Source organism: Sardina pilchardus, chromosome 17 (genome assembly GCF_963854185.1).
Source record: "Sardina pilchardus chromosome 17, fSarPil1.1, whole genome shotgun sequence".
In the NCBI taxonomy this organism is placed as follows: domain Eukaryota; kingdom Metazoa; phylum Chordata; class Actinopteri; order Clupeiformes; family Clupeidae; genus Sardina; species Sardina pilchardus.
In genome coordinates this window covers 13,672,278-13,692,277 of record NC_085010.1, presented here as the reverse complement: position 1 = coordinate 13,692,277, position 20,000 = coordinate 13,672,278, and the positions used below count along the sequence as shown (strand labels likewise).

General features: G+C 42.7%; 1 protein-coding gene across 1 annotated transcript in view; it reads left to right on the top strand.

The window, feature by feature from the left end:
• LOC134061712 (scavenger receptor cysteine-rich type 1 protein M130-like) overlaps positions 1-20,000 on the top strand; it is a 26,967-nt gene that overhangs the window by 5,649 nt on the left and 1,318 nt on the right. Inside the window, exons 3-22 of the mRNA XM_062517472.1 lie at positions 1-153; positions 762-975; positions 1,059-1,364; positions 1,576-1,875; positions 1,980-2,288; positions 2,400-2,711; positions 2,825-3,139; positions 3,435-3,632; positions 3,866-4,180; positions 5,349-5,480; positions 5,758-5,811; positions 5,997-6,314; positions 6,579-6,749; positions 6,975-7,073; positions 7,633-7,704; positions 7,815-7,901; positions 8,726-8,797; positions 8,990-9,049; positions 9,340-9,414; positions 9,521-9,598. The exon at positions 1-153 is cut by the window's left edge and continues 80 nt beyond it. Coding sequence (XP_062373456.1) covers positions 1-153; positions 762-975; positions 1,059-1,364; positions 1,576-1,875; positions 1,980-2,288; positions 2,400-2,711; positions 2,825-3,139; positions 3,435-3,632; positions 3,866-4,180; positions 5,349-5,480; positions 5,758-5,811; positions 5,997-6,314; positions 6,579-6,749; positions 6,975-7,073; positions 7,633-7,704; positions 7,815-7,901; positions 8,726-8,797; positions 8,990-9,049; positions 9,340-9,414; positions 9,521-9,598 — 3,640 coding nt within the window. The remainder of the gene's footprint in view (positions 154-761; positions 976-1,058; positions 1,365-1,575; positions 1,876-1,979; positions 2,289-2,399; positions 2,712-2,824; positions 3,140-3,434; positions 3,633-3,865; positions 4,181-5,348; positions 5,481-5,757; positions 5,812-5,996; positions 6,315-6,578; positions 6,750-6,974; positions 7,074-7,632; positions 7,705-7,814; positions 7,902-8,725; positions 8,798-8,989; positions 9,050-9,339; positions 9,415-9,520; positions 9,599-20,000) is intronic.

Here is a 20,000-nt window from a genome sequence, read left to right as displayed (position 1 = left end):
TGTGATAACAGATGGGACCTGCATGATGCTGAAGTGGTGTGTAGAGAGCTGGGCTGTGGAGAGGCTGTAGAAGCTCTCAAAGGTGCTCAGTTTGGACAGGGCTCAGGAGAAATCTGGATGAGTAGTGTGGAGTGTGTGGGTTCTGAGTCGAGAGTAAAGGACTGCAAATCACAAAGATGGAGTGTAAAAAACTGTGGTCATCATCAAGATACAGGAGTCATCTGCTCAGGTAAAGTGACAGTGTAATTCATGCTAATTCAGGTAGTTGTAGGTAATATTACAGATGTAAGTTATCATGATACTTACACACAGCCAGCTAGTTAAGCCCAGTAACATGAAGGAAGAGAAAATACGAGCACTCAAAGTGTTGAAATAGTAGTGAGGGTGAAACAAAAGCAATATCAGAATTGCGTTGTGGGTAAGTTTGCTATCTTACAGGGATTACAGGTTATGGGAAGCCACACAAGGTGAGCTACCTGCACCTACTACTAACTCCACCTTCCAACAGACATACAAAAAATAGACAGTGCTCTCACATAGCTAATTACATATAAAGAATAATCTATGAAGTTTTAGGGGCAGTTTAGTAAGTCGGTACATCTGAAATGAACTGAGACATAATGACTACAGTACTGACTAATGAAAATAAATGACTAATTGCAGGAGTCCAACTGGTAGGCCATTCTCACTGTTCTGGGAGAGTGGAGCTGCTTCATAAGGAGACCAGACACACTGTGTGCAGTACCACATTTGACCAACAGGATGCAGTGGTTGTATGTCGAGAACTGGACTGTGGGGCTCCTGTAGAGGTGTTGGGAGCAGCTGCATTTGGAGAGGGAGAGGGCCAGGTGTGGTCAGAGGAGATCCAGTGTGGAGGCAACGAGACTCAAGTTCAATTCTGCCCAACATCTCCTGTGAACCACAACTGCTCACATAAGAATGATATAGGACTGATCTGCAGAGGTACAAATTACATATATTATTATTAAATTCATGATAGCACACTGCTATATTTAAGCCCTCTGTACAGATTATCATCTATTTAATCCCTTTAGTTGCTGTGAGGTTGGTGAATGGTAGCAGTCGCTGTTCTGGAAGAGTTGAAGTTCTACACAGAGGACAGTGGGGCACAGTGTGTGATAACGGATGGGACCTGCGTGATGCTGCAGTGGTGTGTAGAGAGCTGGGCTGTGGAGAGGCTGTAGAAGCTCTCAAAGGTGCTCAGTTTGGACAGGGCTCAGGAGAAATTTGGATGAGTGATGTTCAGTGTGTGGGGTCTGAGTCCAGAGTAAAGGACTGCAAGTCACAGAGATGGGGTGCAAAAAGCTGTAGTCATCATCAGGATGCAGGAGTCATCTGCTCAGGTAGGCTAACTGAAAGCAATGATAATTTTGTCTATCAAAGGCCTAATGACTTTTGGCCATCATGATATGACTATTGATATACATTGTTAAAAATATGCCAAATATGTGAAGTGATATAGTCATTTTAAAAAAACATATCTATGATTTAAATATGCATGGTATCCAAAGATAAACATTAATGTTATGAATGTCAATGAATGCCAAATTGCAGGAGTCCAACTGGTGGGCCGTTCTCACTGCTCTGGGAGAGTGGAGCTGCTTCATAAGGAGACCAGACACACTGTATGCAGTACCACATTTGACCAGCAGGATGCAGAGGTTGTGTGTCGACAGCTGGGCTGTGGGGCTCCTGTAGCGGTGCTGGGAGCAGCTGCATTTGGAGAGGGAGAGGGACAGGTGTGGTCAGAGGAGATCCAGTGTGGGGGCAACGAGACTGAGATGCACCTCTGCCCAACATCTCCTATGAACCACAACTGCTCTCACAAGCACGATGTTGGATTGGTTTGTACAGGTAAGAGATATTACCCTGTAATACAGTATGTAATCATTAATTAATTGGATATTTCAAGAAGGGAGTAAACCATGGGGTGTGCCATTGTTTTCTCAATCCCTCAGATCCTGTTAAGTTGGTAGATGGTGGCAGTCGATGCTCTGGGAGAGTAGAGGTTTACCATGAAGGAGAGTGGGGCACAGTGTGTGGTGTGTCTTGGGACATGGTTGATACTGCAGTGGTTTGCAAGGAGCTGGGATGTGGGGTTGCTGTAGATTTCTCCTCAGATGCTCACTTTGGACAGGGAGCAGGGAGAGTCTTGATGGCTGAGGTTGACTGTGTGGGGTGGGACACCCGATTAAAGTCCTGTTCTCGTAAGAGATTGGGTGAACATACATGCCAGCCTCAAAACAATGTTGGAGTTACCTGCTCAGGTAAGGTGAACACGTGGATGAGATACCTATTCCATTATTTGAATTATGAACATTATACATTAAACTGATGTATTGATTTGTTAATGCAAAGTTATAATTATTTCCACACAGAACACAGAGCTCCCAGGCTAGTGAATGGTTCCCACCAGTGCTCTGGGAGAGTGGAGGTGGAATATGGGATCAGCAGGGGAACAGTGTGCAACACCACATTTGACTGGCAGGATGCAGAGGTTGTGTGTCGACAGCTGGGCTGTGGGGCTCCTGTAGAGGTGTTGGGAGCAGCTGCATTTGGAGAGGGAGAGGGCCAGGTGTGGTCAGAGGAGATCCAGTGTGGAGGCAACGAGACTCAGATTCAACTCTGCCCAACATCTCCTATCAACTACAACTGCTCACATGATAGGGATGTAGGATTAGTTTGTTCTGGTGAGAGCTCTTATCCTTGATTTTCTTAGTTTCCTTATTGTATTTGCCTATAAATTTTGCCTTTTCTGTTCATAGAAATACATTTAAAGGATTTCTCACTGTGCCTTTTCCAGGATACACTGAAACCAGACTGGCCAATGGCAGTGACTCCTGCTCAGGCCGAGTGGAGCTCAAGTACCTCAGAGAGTGGGGCACAGTGTGTGATGCATCCTGGGATATGAGGGCCTTCAGTGTGCTCTGCCACCAGTTGAAGTGTGGGAGTGCTGTGGCTGTTGTAGGGGCAGAGCGGTTTGGTGAGGGGAGTGGAAACATCTGGCCTGATGTGTTTGTGTGTGAGGGGAATGAAACTGGCCTCTCAAGATGTGGAATCTCCTCGTGGCGTCGAGCTGCATGCTCCCATAGACAGGATGCTGGAGTGATCTGCTCAGGTGAGCTCATCCCTGGAGAAACAAATACAAGTTTATTTAAGAATTAACACTGTATAACTTAGTGGTTTATTGGTTGATTGGGAAGTTTGTTCACCCATAGACAGAATGCTTTTATGCTCAGATAACATCTCTGAGAAGAAAACATCAGGAATGGTAAATGTTTAGGTTGCTCAGTATGGATGAATTGATCATTGATAACTGATTGCTTTGAGGAATTCATGTATCTTGGCAATTTATAGTGAATGAAAACTGTATACACATATAAACTGTATATTAAACTGAAGAAGTTTTGCAGGTTCCTCCCTCTCCCAATACAATGGGACGGTGCGCTTGTCTGGAGAGAGGCGATGTGAGGGAGCGGTGGAGGTTTACGTCAGTCAGAGGTGGAGGAGAGTTCTGCTGGACTCCTGGAGTCAGTCTGTAGCCTCCGTGGTGTGCAGACAGCTGGCCTGCGGTTCTGCTGTTAGGTTCTTTGGTTCTACTGACACAGAGGGTGATGGGTGTGTCTCAGGGATCCATTGTTCTGGACGTGAGACTCATTTTGGAAACTGCAGCTCTCCACAGATACTAAACTGTACTTCTAGCCAGCAGGTGACCGTGGTCTGTTCAGGTGCGTACATAGACTACAAAGTCTATCAGTGATTTTATAGCACAATTCTAGAACTACAGAACTACCGGTAAACTCTTTTTCTAGTGTTTTCATGCATCTCTTTTCCCCCATACCAGGCCCTCGGCCAGTCAGGTTGACAGGATCTGGAGGAGACTGTGCTGGCAGGCTGGAGGTTCTCCACAACGGCTCGTGGGGGACTGTGTGTGACGACTCCTGGGACATGCAGGACGCCCAGGTAGTGTGCAGACACCTGCAGTGTGGCACAGCCCTCAGTGCTGAGGTCCCTGCATCTGTTCCCCCAGGAGATCTGCCCATCTGGCTGAGCGAGGTGAACTGCACAGGAGACGAGACGAGCCTGTGGGAGTGTCCCCCAGCAGAGTGGGGGCGGCACGACTGCTCACACAAAGAGGATGTGCGGGTCATGTGCTCAGGTACAAACACCATTAAGGCCCAGATACACCGCCCAGACTCAAGCCAACTCCCAACTCCCGACTCCCTACTTTGGCGTCGCCTGGCGTTGGCTGAGATCAGCCGACGGCAAACTGTGAAACTGGGGCAGCCATGGCGGTTAGGGCTTTGGGCTTGTAACCGGAGGGTTGCCGGTTCGATCCCCGACCAGTACACGGCTGAAGTGCCCTTCAGCAGGGCACCTAAAGGCCCAGATACACCGCCCAGACTCGAGCCAACTCCCGACTCCTGACGTTGGCGTCGCCTGGCGTTTGCTGAGATCAGCCGATGACAAACTGCGAAACACACCACTGCGACGTCAACCGACCCCACCACCGCTTAAACTTTGTGCTCCTGCGCAAACACACCCTGGGATAGCACCAGGGGCGCTAGGGTGGCTAGTCTCGTGAGCAGCTCATAAACAAAGCACACACATTTCACACGTGTCCGATGTCCGCTAACCAAGAAAGTATCTTGTTGTAGCCTAGTAGTAGGCTAGTAGTAGCAAAACTAGCAAGTGCTAGACTAGCAAACAAAGCAAGCCATTTCGTTTTGCAACCAACACGGACAACTAGCCTAGTAGTAAACAAAACAAAATAAACCGGCCTGTGCTACACTAGCAAACAAAGAAAGCCCACGGGTAGCCATTTCAAGGTGCAGCAACCAACACCTCCCGCACAACCAATCAGAGTACCCCAACAGCCAACACCCCGACGCCGAAGCTAGCCCCGACTGAGCAAGCTCAAACTCTCCCGACGAGATCTCGACGGGAAAAAAGTCTCCCGACCACCTCCGACGAACTAGGACACACTAGACCGATTTCTTCCCAACCCCATCCAACTCCTCCAGACGTCCAACCGTCGGGTTGGTGTATCTCGTGCTTTAGGCACCATTAGTCAGTGTGCACACTCAACCGTAGCACGGCTCTCTATCACATACACATTGACTCTCAAAATGTACAACAGCGCTGATGATCTAGTTTGATACACCCCAGCTATTCACAAGTGTGTACTTGAAAACCGAAATGGTCTTAGATTGGATGTAGAGCTGATACAATTTTAGACAGGTTTCCCATGTGACTCTTGGTGTGTGGAGTATTGTGGTACTGACATAGACAGAATTACTTTCATATGAAATGTCTGTTGTCCACAGGGTTCATTCAGCTGAAACAAACCACAGACAGTCGTGGGCCATGCAAAGGTGTAATAGATGTCTATTACAATGGCACCTGGAGAAACATATGTTTCAATGGCATGGACAGAAACACAGGCTCTGTGATTTGCCGTCAGTTGGGCTGTGGAGGACTTACATTGACCACTGATGCCACCCCAACTAAAGCCAAGCGACTGAGCCCTCCACGATGTAGGAAGCACGACACACACCTTGAGCAGTGCAAACCCTTTCAGTGGAGAACAGACTGTGGGAGTGTTGCTGATCTAGAGTGTAAAGGTCGATATTGGTACCCCTAAAGTTATGCTGTAGTAATATTATTCTTCAAATGGGAATCAGTTGTGTAGTATGTGAACTCTATTTCTTATTTTATTTTCTACTTCTACCACAGGAACTGGAACAAACACTCGTATCATACACAAAGAGTCAGTTAAGGAATGTCCAGGTGAGATCAATGCTGTTGGTTTTCACTTTAAAACTGTTGTCCATAAATGTATAACATGTGTTACGTCTGTGTATGTGTGTGCATGTGTTTCGCTGTGTGTGTGTGTGTGTGTGTGTGTGTGTGTGTGTGTGTGTGTGTGTGTGTGTGTGTGTGTGTGTGTTTTCATAATCTCTCTCCTCTTCCAGGGTCTCCAGAGCTGAGGCTGGTGGGGGGTCCCACTCGCTGCTCAGGGAGGGTGGAGGTGCTCCAGCAGGGAGAGTGGGGGACGGTGTGTGACGACTCCTGGGACAAGAGGGACGCCCAGGTGGTCTGCAGGCAGCTGGACTGTGGGGAGCCTGTGCGTGAAGGGGGGGAGCAGGGCTCATTTGGAAAGGGGAACGGCCCCATCTGGCTGGACGAGGTGAACTGCACAGGCCATGAGCACCACCTGTGGGAGTGCTGCCGCGCCCCTCTGAATCAGAGTGACTGCATCCATAAGGAGGACGCCTGGGTCACCTGCACAGGTGAGGGAGCACTCAGATGATGTTACTATCTCAGCAAAGACAACATACAGTATACTGCACATGAGGTGCAGGAGAAAACAATGAAGACGTTAACATCAAAACAATTAAGGGAGCAACAGATGGCCTCCATGAAAACCACTGATTATACCAGTGATTGTACTATGGTATTATCATAGACTGTATACAGTCTATTGGTATTATAAATACATTAAAGATGATATAAGACACCTTCTGCATTTCATGTCGCCTTTTTGCTCTCTCCAGAGCCTTCCACCACCCCTCCTCCAGTCACCTCTGTGAGGACCACCACCCCTCCATGTGAGCCTGCAGGGCTTCCTGTCTCTCCCGCGGCTGCAGCCACTCTGGGGCTCCTGCTCCTGCTGCTGCTGGGCTCACTGGCGGTGCTGATGGGGCAGAACAGGGCACTGAGGAGAGGTGCTGCAACATCTTCATCATTTTATAAATGAGTGTTTTAAGCTGTTGCTTTATTGTACTGTGTTATGTTCTGTATCGGTTTGATAATGTTTTATGCATGTATAAATTAAGCTTTAATGCCATCAAATGTACAACATTATATTTTAGCCAATGCTTTACAGTAATTCATGACTGTATATTAAATATTATCATGGGTGTCAGTACTTTACACTTCCTATCCTGCAGCTCTCTCCAAAAGGCAGCACGTGGAGCTGAGTGAAGCTGTCTATGCGGAGCTGGACCACAGACTGATCACAACCGGTTCCTCCAGAGGTCATCATAGAGGTGAGAGGTCATCATCAGGTCATGCTCATCTGTGCACCACAGACACACGAGCTATGCTAATCATACCACTGAGGCTAAGTCTGCAGACAAGTATATCGCGTGCTGTAGAAAATAAATAAATAAATACAACTTTGAGACACTGAGAGATCAAACACACTATTGGCAGAATGCCTGAATTAGTTCTCTGGTCTGTAAAAAAAAAAAAAAAAAGTTTTGAGTTATGTGCAGCTGCCCTACTGATAAGAATCTTTGGTGAGAGTTGGAGTGAAACTCATTAGCGCTTCGTGTCGTAAGATCAGAAGCCGAAAACCACTCGGGGGCTACACAGCTGCATCAAAACACTGTAGGAGCGTATGGGGAAGGGGAGGAGAATCATAACTGTCAAACCACAATGTGCAGTCGTGCTGTTTGCATACAGGCTACTTTAGATAATTTAATCGACTGCACGACTAAATGTGCTGGTCTGTGTTTTATAAGGTACAGATATGCAAACCTATACACTGCACGGTTATGTTTGTTTCGGTCAATGAATGTAACACAGCTATTTTCCATCTGACAGCACGCATCCAATCTGACGCTGGAAATTCCTGGTATGAAAACGTGCAGGAGGATGAAAGGAGACCCATCTCAGGTAAGGAGCAAGGAGATGAAACGGGGGGGGCTGCTGTTTTTTTTTTTTTTTTTTTTTTTTCCCACGGGAACCTGTCAATGTCTGATACTGTTCTCTCTTTACTTTTGTAGATGCTTCTCTGAGAGAGCCAACGGTGGAATACTATGATGATGTCGCTGCTGATGACAACGACACCAACCACGATGATTTATTGACAGGTTTGTGGCTCTCATGGGCTTATTTAAAGATATAGGCTATACGGTAGATGTAATCTGTGCTAGTAGTAGGGCTATACTTCTTCCAATATGTTGTTGTTATTTTGATTACCTTAACTATCTACATGGGTTGGCAAGAGCCAGCCGCTCTCCAGCAATAGCCTATCATTTGGCCCGTCGAATTCTTCTGGTAGTACGATTTTTAAAATCATTTTTATTTTACAACATCGATTTACAAATAGCCGATTCATACCGCGGGTGTCTAAACAGATTTGAGAAAGGACACTTGAACACAGTTAGATTCTGCTGCTCTGTGCGTTCTGTCAGCGGCGGCGTTCTCTCGTGTGTCTGTCGTGAGCGGAAGGTGCCAATTCGTTTCGTGGACAGTGTCGTCTGGTATTTTAAATACGCAGCGATAACTTTATTGCAGATCAAACTAAACGGCCTTTTTTAATTTGTGAAACCTGTTAAGGTGACCTTTCCATTGCTCTTCATAGAGTCTTTTTTGCGGTGAACTTTCCTCTTAAAACGTTTTAATCCAAGCTAATTGTATAGAATGATGTAGTAGCCTATGGACAATTATTCGGAGAACCGTCTTTCTTAATGAAGCGTTAACTTAGGCTGAGTAGGCTAAACACATCACACATCTTCACGAGTTGTTTTATCCATTCGTGTTTGCGTATAGACCATACCCGATCGCGCGTTTTATTAGAATCTGGTCCGCGGCCAAAATTACTCCGACCCCTGATGAGCTTTTGCATTACATATATTGTATTTCAGATTATTATATTGTCGCGCATATATAAGAGATGTTTTACTTGATTCAGGAGAGACGAAGAGAGAGGAGTACGATGATGTGGATGACGTCACGAGTGTGGAGAAGTCATCTGAGGTGACTGGTGAGTGAGATCGAAGAGACCGAGGTAGAGTTTGCTCGTCAGTAACATGGTAGCAAATTCACGCAAAAAAACTCAAATATTCATAACATGTTACATGTTGTTTGACGATACCAGTATGATAATGCATTTCGAACAATTGAGATGTTGCCTAGGTCTTACATTTCAGTTTGGGCTGTTTTTTTCTTTCCACAGATTACATAGAGAACACAGGATATGATGACGTGGGAGACAGTGATGAGGGACTCATATCAGGTAGGCATGTCATCCCTGGACATCTCCACTTGGACTTTTCACCATTAGTAATAACTCAGAATTTCCATTGATTCAAAAAGAGAGAGCAGCGATTTCGTAATGGCACATTTGACAGTTGTTGAGTGAGAAAATGGAGTTAATGGAGTAGGGTGACTTCAAGATAGCTGGGTCAGTGGGGCTGGTAGTATTATTCTATTAACCTATGCCATGTATAGCAGACAGCTGAAATGAGAGATAGAGTCAGTGGCTGGTGGAGGTGAACGATTTAATGAGAGGATTTCTGTCAACAGAGTCTTTGAGAGAGGAGGGGCTGGAGGATTATGATGACATCACCACTGATGAGAATGCCTCTAAACTGACCAAGGGTGAGTGTATGTAGGCTATGTATTCACAGATTAAATACACACATGAAAAGTGCAATGATTTTGTCCCAGTCCTTCTTAATGTGTTATGATGACATCATGAATGAAGATGACCTTCAAATGACATCAGGTGTTGCAGGGATGATGACAGCAGACCAAGATGAAGAGTATGGTGACATCATGACTGGTGAGTAGTCCATTGTCCAGTTAAATGTATTTTTGTTGCTGTTGTTGGGTTTACTTTAATGGAATGCTTTCAACTGCATTATGCATATTGCTTATATTTTTGTCACTCATATTTTTATCTAATGTTTTTGGATCAATTAAATGCCTTATATTGCTAGATAAATTAACACGAATTCTTTGGTTTCAGTATTAATCAGTATATATTTGTTTTGATTGGTCAGTGGAGTGAGTGACTACTGTTGTTGTTGCTAGGGATTGACTATGATGATGTGGGGGCGGAGTCTGAGGAGTGACACATGAAGAGGCCAGCAGAGCAGAGGACTCACATCAGCTGTGGTGGACTGGAGCTCTGAGCTTATTGTTGAGATGCCATATTATATTTGATAGCTTATTATGACAAAAAAAAGTATGTGCAAAGCTTATTTTTACAATTGATATTTTGTAGGTGTTATAATGCCATTTTTATTCCAAACATTTATTTTTATATATTGTTTTAATTCTGTGATTTGTAGGCCATGTACGTTTGTGTTTTTAGCATTTATATTTGCTGTAAACTTTAGATTAAAAAAACAAAATCAGTGTTACTTAAAACAAGTTACTGTGAATCATATAACAAGTTTGCTCTTGCATTTGGAGGCTGAGACATCCATGTTATTATTAACAGAGCAGTAGTATGCCAACACTGTCTCCTTTTTTGAAGCATTGTTGTAACAAGCTCTTATGAGCAAGACCATATCTAATGCTCATAGCCTCCCATCACCATGCTATCATTTGATTGGATGACAGATATGTTTTGTGTGTGTATTTTGACTGGACACATTACTTAGTCTTAGTTGGTTGTATGTACCCCCTACAGGCAAAAATGTGCAATTGCTGTCCAAAAAGCTAGAAATTTGAAATGCTTCTTGACCCGTGATGTAACCCTGAATGGATGATAAATAAACAATGTTCTTCAATAATACTGCAGCTCACCCATTTTACTGTTTCAGAGCCTTTATATAGCCTATGTAATCATGTCTGAGATTTAAAAAAAAAAATGCTTGTCTAGAGTGATCATTTTCAGATAGATCTTACACCACAAAAGTTTTTCACAACCAAATTCACTTACTGCACATGTATACTTACTGTTTGATCCTCGATTCTGGCAATACATTGAGCTTAGGGGCATTTACACCTTTAGACTCTTCCATGCTTACTGTATGATGCAACATGTTGATTGGGTGGAATAGTGTATGGTTCAGTCAAAGCACATTGTTCCTTACCCATACACAGATACAGTACTACAAACCATAGTGAATCTTCATAGTGAATATGATGGTGATCATATAAATTTAAATTAAGTGAAATTGGATTAAATTTGAAAAAGTTCCCATTTCCCTTGTTACTGGAGGAACAGTCATACTGACTAGAATGAGACACACTCAAATAAAGAGAGGGTTTGGACAGGTGGGTGGAGCATCCTCCACTAATGTGCAGCCCAGGCCCAGAGGTCATGGTGAATGAGCGCCTGGTGCCATTTAGAGGCTGCTGTCCATTCAAACACAACACAAAAACTCAAATGCATCACTTTTTTTTTCAGTACAACATTACATTTGTTAGAATACCACTGCCTCAGACAGTGCACCATGGTGACCCCGGCTGTCGTGGACCTGGTGATAGGAGCTCTACAGCGCCCCTCTTATTGCAACTTGTAAAACTATGGTCAGATAATGAACTGCAGCTAACTCTTACAGTAAAATATTGTTCATATATTTATTATTTCTTAAGTTCGGCAGCTGAGACATCCACAAGTAGGCTATGGCAGTAAGCCAAGATAATATCTGATGCTCATGGCCTCCCATCTCCATGCTAACATTTGACTGGATGAGGGATATATTTTGTGTGTGTGTCTAGATTGAACACATTCCTGTTGTAGGCCTATGAGTCCCCCTACAGGCCAAAATATGCAATTGTTGTCAAAAACATACAATTTTAAAATTCTTCTGGGGGGTATATCAAGCGAGCTAACCGTAAATCGCGGCTAACTTTGATAAGCCTCGCTAATTTTAGAGAGAGTTCGGTTCCATTACTCCCGCTAACAGGAATCTCAGCTGAGTTGCTGGGGTAACATATGCTTCTGAACTAACCTGGTCGGTGGCAGGCTAACTGCCGAGCTAAATTAATCTGTGTTGCAAAAAAAAACACCTGTCGGAAAACGAGTCCCAAACCGTTGGTTCCGTCAACTTGTGCTTTCGTCACCTGTAGCCTACAACTTAAAAAATAGAAGGAGAAACTTTTTTCCGACAGTGTTGCAAGCATTGATTAAGGCTTCTCTAGTTTCAAAGAATTTCTGAAAATTATGCAACTTACATTGTTTGAACTTGATCTGTGTGTGGTCCAAGGAATCTTGCGGCTCTGCACAGAGTAGGCTACGTCTTTCGTGGTGTCATGCGCAGCGTAACAGCATTTCATAGGCTACTAGATATGTTTTGCGTGTTCTCAGGTTCGGTTCCCATGCCATGAATTTACATAGGCTATGTTAACACATTAATATTGCCATGTTTAGTTATACTCTTTAATGAAAGGCATCACTATTGATAAAGGGTCATGTACAGAAGCTTGTTCAGTGACAGTAGGCAGGCTGTCAGTGGGCTATACGATGAGGCAAGCCGGCCTACAGCTTATTCTAAAGGCTATAATAATTAAAACCGCTTCATAGCCTATAGTCTATTGATCAGGCCTATAGTTTCGGATATCAAACCAACTGTATTACACAAATTAAATTAGACCTATGAAATGACATATTGAAAGCCAAATTGCATTTCAGATAATATTTCACAAACACTTTGGCAGAAATATGCTTATGGGAGACAATAGGTTTTCTCCCAATACTCCCAGGACAATACTAATTTATTTTATGACCACCGAAAAAATATTTTAGAGTGAACCCTTTTAATCTACAAACGTTATCAATGTTGAATAGCTGCCAAAGTTGTTTTGAGTTTAAATAGTATACTTATTCACTCGTTTTGTTCAGAGTGAAGACTATCAAAGTCCCAATTCAAACCATCATAATTACTGTTTAGCGATTTCGTTATTCCCCTTTTTAGGCAACTGTATCTATTTTTTTCTCTCGTGTTCAATTTGATTACTTCCGATGAAAATCCTGTAGATGGCGCTTGTAAATCGAACTGAAATCTTCTAGTTTGCCTTAATTTTACGACATGCATCCTCTTTTCGTCAATCTATGGTTTTGGTCTACTTTTCTACCTCGTGCACGAGCAGACATGAAGCTGATTTTAGCCTCGTTTGAATAAACGAGGGCAATGCAGCTAACTTGAGTTAATGGAACGGCTTTAGCTTCAAGTGGAAGTCTACACTAGTTCAAGCCAGGCTATTTCTGTTGAGCGCCGCCTTGTTTAGCGAGGTTGATGGAATACCCCCCTGGACCTGTAATGTAACCCTGAATAGATGATAAATAGTGTCCATCAATTATACTGCAGTTTACACACTTATGCTATTTCTGAGACATATATTTAATAATGTCTGGCTTAAAAAAGTACAAGGAATGCTTGTCTGGAGTGAACATTTTCAGATAGATCTTACATCACAACGTTTTTCACAGAATCAGAATCAGTCAGAATCACTTGCTGGACATGTATAGCTACTTTGTTATCCTGGAGTCTGACAAAAGATTGAGCTTTGTGGCGCTGAAGCCTAATCTTTCATGCTCACGATACAATATGTTCACTGGGGGGAATAGTGCATGGCTCAGTCCATATTACAGTTTTTCACAGTTGCTCAAACACTAAACCCCATTCTCTGAATCAAATTTTCAAATGCCTGAACACATTTATTGAATTATTCCCTTTTTTGGCAAAACCATAGACTACTTTCACCCACTTTCACCTATTTACCAAACTCATTAACCCTTTTTGCAAAACTGTGAACACATTGTGCATTCTGATGCACTTCTTAATTATAGGCTATTGATAACCAAACAACGCAGAAGTTGAACACAATTAGTGCACAGTTGTCTCCATTTGAACACTACCACTCAAAATTGATAACACTTCTGTCTAATGATGTGACAACCAATATAGTCAGTTCAGAGTTGACAGAGACGCAGGGGACAACAAGTGTGTGTTACAGTAGAAGTGGGGTACAAGGAAGAGGAGGGTGCAGGTAGGAGGAAGAGGATGAAGAGAAAGACAGAGTCCCAAGAGTTGCAATACTGTAAATGATGATATTTGGGCAACAATCATTGACCATGTTCTGGTTCATGGAATGCCAATGAGAGAAGCAGGACTTCATGGTCCAACCCAACATCAGTGGTTTCTCTGTGGCGTCAATAATCCAAAGATTCAGACTACAGACGATATTTTGCGGCCCGCGCAGATGCATCTGGGCATTTTATATTTTGTAACAATCGTGGGCTGGGCTCTATGGCTGCGCTACCATAGCTCAGGCTCGTGACAACAACACGAATTAGCAATTGTTTACTTGCAACATGTTCCTGCAACTTTCTGTCAAAATAATAATGTAGCCTAAGTCGCCCATTGAGGGTATTTTTTATGCGATAAACGACACGGGTTAAAACAGACGGGAGGTACGGTGACAAATCTCATTTGTAGCCTAGACTCCACCTGCTAGACATTACATGTAAGTGTTTCTATTCAAGCAACGTTTTCACGAACTAGCCCCCTCATTATAAACCACACGCAGGAGACGTGCGGTTTGTAATGACGCGGAAGCGATGCATGCAGGCCATAGTTTTGCACAAACTGAAGCAGAAATACATCAAATGTTGAAACAAAAAATCACGTTTGATGAGGTCTTGGGTCTGTTATTCACATATCTGATTCTGAAGTATGTCTGCCTTTTGGAGATTATGATCGATCGTAATTGACAGTGATCTGGGTGCGTCTGTGAAGGTGCGTCTTTTGAGTGAACGACAGTGTTTTCTAAGCGGCTATGCTTCGACCCTCTGCCCAACATAAATGGAGGTGCCAGTGGTAATTGAGATGATAGTGTCCTGGACCCCGTACAGACAGCTGAAAAACTACAAAGTCACTTGACAGGCACTGATTGCAGGCTACTTCATTGTACAAAAGCTTTGTGTTAGTAGCCTATAGGCGTAGCCATAGTTTACTGTTGTTGGTTTACATTTTACTGCTTTGCTGTTAATTTCTTATGTAGGGGAAAGGACAAAGTAAAACTGCTCAAATACGTTCAACATTCAGTATTTACTGAGAGGTGCATAATTCGAGGTAGTTCATCCAGACATCATGCTGATTAGATAGCCTAGGCTATTTACACCTTCGTAAACCACAGACTTGGCCCCAACTAGTTGATGTTGGTTACAGTGGCCCCCAGCTCATTTGAGTTTGAGACCCCTGGTCTAAAAGTTCATGATATCTGTCACACCTGTGACACTATGTTTTTATCATATGGCCTGGAATAGGAGCTCTGCAGTTCACTACGGTGGAGAGGGACAATGTGTGTGTGTGTGTGTGTGTGTGTGTGTATATGTGTGTGCTATTTATTTACAGTATTTACTTGATTACTCACTTGTTTAAGCCATTATGTAATATTCCTACGCCATCATTTAGACGACATCCGCACACTGTTAAACACTTCACCTCCCAGCTGCCATCTGCTTTGGTGTAACCACAAATGTTACGCCATGTACAGTGGATGCAAGAACAAATAAACTGTCAAGTACAAAAGTTGTTGGTTTTCCATTCATAGCTATTCCATCAACGGTTTCTGAATGACCTCCTTTGGACAGGCCAAGGCCAGCTGTCCTTAGTGCTGAAACATGGTGCCTATTGATCAGGGTCAAGAACTGAATCTGTAGGACAGCGGGCCATACATTAGCATCCATGTCATGGTACTTTACATTATTGAAATGCATCATATTTTTGTCAGTACATCACTATCTCAGACAGAGCACCATGGTGACCCTGGCTACTCACTCCTGTCATGGGCCTGATGGTCTCTGTCAGGAGCTCAACAGCACCCCCCCTATACATGTAAAACTGTGGTCAGATTATGAACTGCAGCTAACCCTTGAAAAGAGCCATACGTCTCAAAACGTTACTTGAATTCGAAAAAATTAAACTAATCGATTTTGGATCTTATCTTTTTGGCTCCGGCACCTTTATTTGGATGTGTGCACTTATGCACACAGCCTATCCATCTTTCCCAGCAGCACATACTAGTGACTGTTACTGGCCCCTCTATACTGTACTGGTATCCTATCCATCTTGCAGCACATACTAGTGACTGCTACTGGTCTCTCTACTGAACTGGTATCCTATCCATCTTATCCAGCATACTGGTCTGTCATGGCATCATAATTCAGGTTCATTTCACTGCTGGCATGTTGTTTTTATGCTCATTAGTGTTCGCTCTGTGCTTGTTGCATTACATTGCACTTATCTCATGCTGACTGGATATATGTATTGTATTTATATACACTTGCATTATTAGAGTAAACAGAATGTACTTCTGACTTTTGTCACCACATTAAATCACATAAGCTGTCTGGACCATTCAATGAATCCAACGAGCGCAAATCTTTGGTACTGTAGGTGCAGTGACTTCCTGACCACAAGGATGCGTCTGTGTGACTTCAATGATGAGGGTGCGCAGGGGGTGGGCTGACTGTAGAGACACACTCTCTGCTCTCTCTCTCTCTCTCTCTCTCTCTCTCTCTCACTCTGTTCACTACCAGTTTGACATATATGGAGAGCGGTCTTAACAGCGCCTTCTGATTTGACACTGAAATGTTTTTGACGATTTCCTATCGCTCTGCTAATATGGTCACATCGAGTGTGATTGGCGGCTCAGGGATGCGCATAGGGTCTAGGTGGGGAGAGGAAGGCACAGTTGTGTCAGTGAGTCTGGGGGAGCAGAGGTGAGGGTTGTGCTGTCTGCTGCTGTCTGCTGAGCCCAAACTCAGAGCTTCTGCTGGGGGGAGATGACGATGGAGGGCTGCCTGTGGATTATTCTCTTTGCCTCTGTGGCTCTAACCAACCAACAAGGTAGGATATAATTTATTCCACAAAATCAAATGACAGTTTTTCTCAAATGCTAAAACACAAAAGCCAATCCTCTAAACCAAATGACCAGTTGTCTAAACACATTTACTAAATCTAGCCACAATTTTTCAATACCATAAACACATTTCACATGAAGACACAATTCACAAAACACAATCCTCCGCTCTCATAAATCTAGGCACATTTTTCCTTGCTAAAACACATGTTGCAAAACATATTCTCAAATGAAAGCTCATGTGATGCAAAATGCTTGCCACAGTCAGCAATAACTGAACACAATGAACACACCTGGCGTCATTCATTACACACAACGACTCAAAAATGAAGACACTTGTTGCTAATGCGCACAGTGACTGTGGTGTGTGTGTGTGTGTGTGGTGTGAATGAAGAAAATACTGTAAAAGAACTTCACACCCTGATCACGTTTTCAAGAGTAGGCTACTGTTGTGTGCAATAGATTCTGTTTTTTGCATTGAGTTGTGTTACAGTAGTGTACTTGGAGAATTTTCTGTACTCTTCATATGAAACTCACAACTCTAAATGAAGAGCTATTTTCCAAAACGCTATGAATCCATTTTATAGACATTTTATAGACTGTACTGTAACAAATCATGTTACTGTATTTACAGTAATTGTGTGCTTCAGGTAATAAAAATGCAGTTGTTTTGTTTTTATTGAGTAAAGATAAATTACTGTAACTAAACATAACCCAATACAGTTTCACTGAGATTACTTGAAAAACAAAATTTAAAAATTATATTTATGAAAATTAATTCGAAAAATGGTGGATATAGCGTTTTGGAAAATAACTCTTCAAATGCCTAATCCTCTGCAGAGATCTAAGATCTAAAGTCTTTAAAAATATGCATTGGCAGTTATGAAACAAAGAACCTTCTCACAAATTGAGCATTGTGTTTTCAATTGTTTTGCTGTAGTGTGTAATGATGTGTATAGTGTTTACATTTTTGAAAGCTTCGAGCTGCTCTTTTGGTGTGAAAGTTTGAGTTTTGAAGTGACCAGATGTGGTTGTGCTTATGTAGCTTTAGAAAAGGGTATTGTGTTTAGACATTGGGGAACATGGAGGAAACATTTGTGAAATGTGTTTTAGCATTTGAGATAAACTGTAATAGCCTACTTTCAGCCAAATATGATCAGATTTCTTCTTAGTCTCTTATTTATGCTGAAAGATTTGAAGTCTGAAATCTTAACAGCATTCTGTCACAGTGGTGTGCTTGTTTAAGCTGTGCTTGGATACATTTTTCAGTAGCCTACTAATGTCTATCAGGCCATTCTAGATATTGTAGAGTAACTTAGAGCAACGTGTGATAGTTGTAGTCGTGTCTCAGTACTTAAGAAATAATGTGCTAACCAGTTTGACCTAGTTTTTTTTTGTGAATTGGGAATCACAAACATACCACATCTTGTTTATTCTTATGAATAATAATAATTTCTGCTGCTTTATGTGTGGATGTGTATTTGAGTGCCTGTATTGCCCCCAATAACATGTGGCTATACAAGTAAAGTGAACTCAGCATCTATGTGCTGTGTGATATTAAGCCATGAGTACACTTGTGTGTTGTGTGTAGTACCTTCCATGCTCGGGTCGGATTTTAATGTTGCTCCAGCAACAGAGCATGTGTTAGGTGGCCATTTTATTACCATTCGGTAGGTCGCCATTTTATGATGCTTTTTGTGTGTTTCCGTAACATTCATTGAGTCGGGTACTTGGCTGTTCTTTGTTGGTGTTATTTGTGTTAGTTACTTTGTTGCTGTTTGAATTGAATTGTATCAAAATGTATGTTCCTGTTGATCACTTCATATGGTCCCTTGTGTGACATGAGCTTGTTCTCTCTTGAGGTCACCATCCTCTCTGCTGTATCATTAGGCTATTTCTTTTTCTCTCTTTACTCTTTACTTAGTATCATTCTTTCCTTTGTGTGGGAACTCATCTTCACCTTTACCTCAATTTTAAAATTATTATTTATCGATATACATGTAACTACTATATACACTATAGATATAGATACTTACTAAAGCTACATTTATCGCAAAACAGTGCAAAATATGACTGCCGCTCAGTCCTGCGCATTCTCTCCGCAAAAAATAAATCACTCTGGTCAATTTGTCTTCATCTCCTACTCTTGTAACTTTTGTGTTTGTAAAAGAGTGTGTTCATGTGTGCGTTTGCTTTTATGTATGTGTGCTTCTCTGTGTGTGTGTTTGCTTGTGAGTGAGTGATGGGCGGGTTATGGATGTGTGTGTGTGTATGTGTGTGTGTGTGTGTTGGGGGGGGGGGGTTCTTTTGTGTGTTTTTGTGTGTGTGTGTGTTTGGGTAATGGGCTATGTGTGTGTGTGCCCGCTTGCCTGCATGCTTGTGTTTTTATGTGTGTCTGTGCACGTGTTTGTGTGTATATGGTTATGCTATTTGGCAGATGCCTTTGTCTAAAGCGAATATATGTGTGTGTGTGTGTGTGTGTGTGTTTGTGTGTGTGTGTGTGTGTGTGTGTGTGCGTGCGTGTGTGTGTGCGTGTGTGTGTGCGTGCATGCGTGTGCTTGTGTGTATGCCTGTGTGTGCGTGTGTGAGTCTGTTGTGCGTGCCCTACGTGCATGTGTATGTGTACATGTCTACTGTGTGTGGGTGTGTGTGTTTATTATTGTGTGTGTCTGTATGTGTCCGTGTATGCCACAGACTCAGACTCAGCACAGACAAAAGTCAAAACAGTATAGACATAAAAACAAGGTAGAGTCCAAGAGATCACAATTTGAAAACACAAAACAGAGATTAAGGCATTTGCCAAGAAGATGATGTGTTGTCCCTACAGGATACACAGGCTATTTCATTGCTCTGATTGGTTAGGTCTATCCAATGTGGAGAGGTGTTTTTCCCCTGTATCTGTTGAAACACGGATCTTGAATCTCCCCTTGGGGATCAATAAAGTATCTATCTCTCTAAACACGCCCCATAATCACATCCGTTCTCCAGTTCTAGATTCATATTCTGAATAGAGTTGTGTTCTGGATACGTCAGACTAGTATGACCGTCTAGCACTAGTGCGCTAACCTAACTTACAGTTTTTCTCAAATGCTAAAACACATTTCACAAACGTTTCCTCCATCTTCCCCAATGTCTAAACACAATACCCTTTTCTAAAGCTACATAAGCACAACTACACCTTCTCACTTCAAAACTCAAACTTTCACACCAAAAGAGCAGCTCAAAGCTTTCAAAAATGTAAACACTATACACATCATTACACACTACAGCAAAACAATTGAAAACACAATGCTCAATTTGTGAGAAGGTTCTTTGTTTCATAACTGCCAATGCATATTTTTAAAAACTTTAGAGTAACGTAT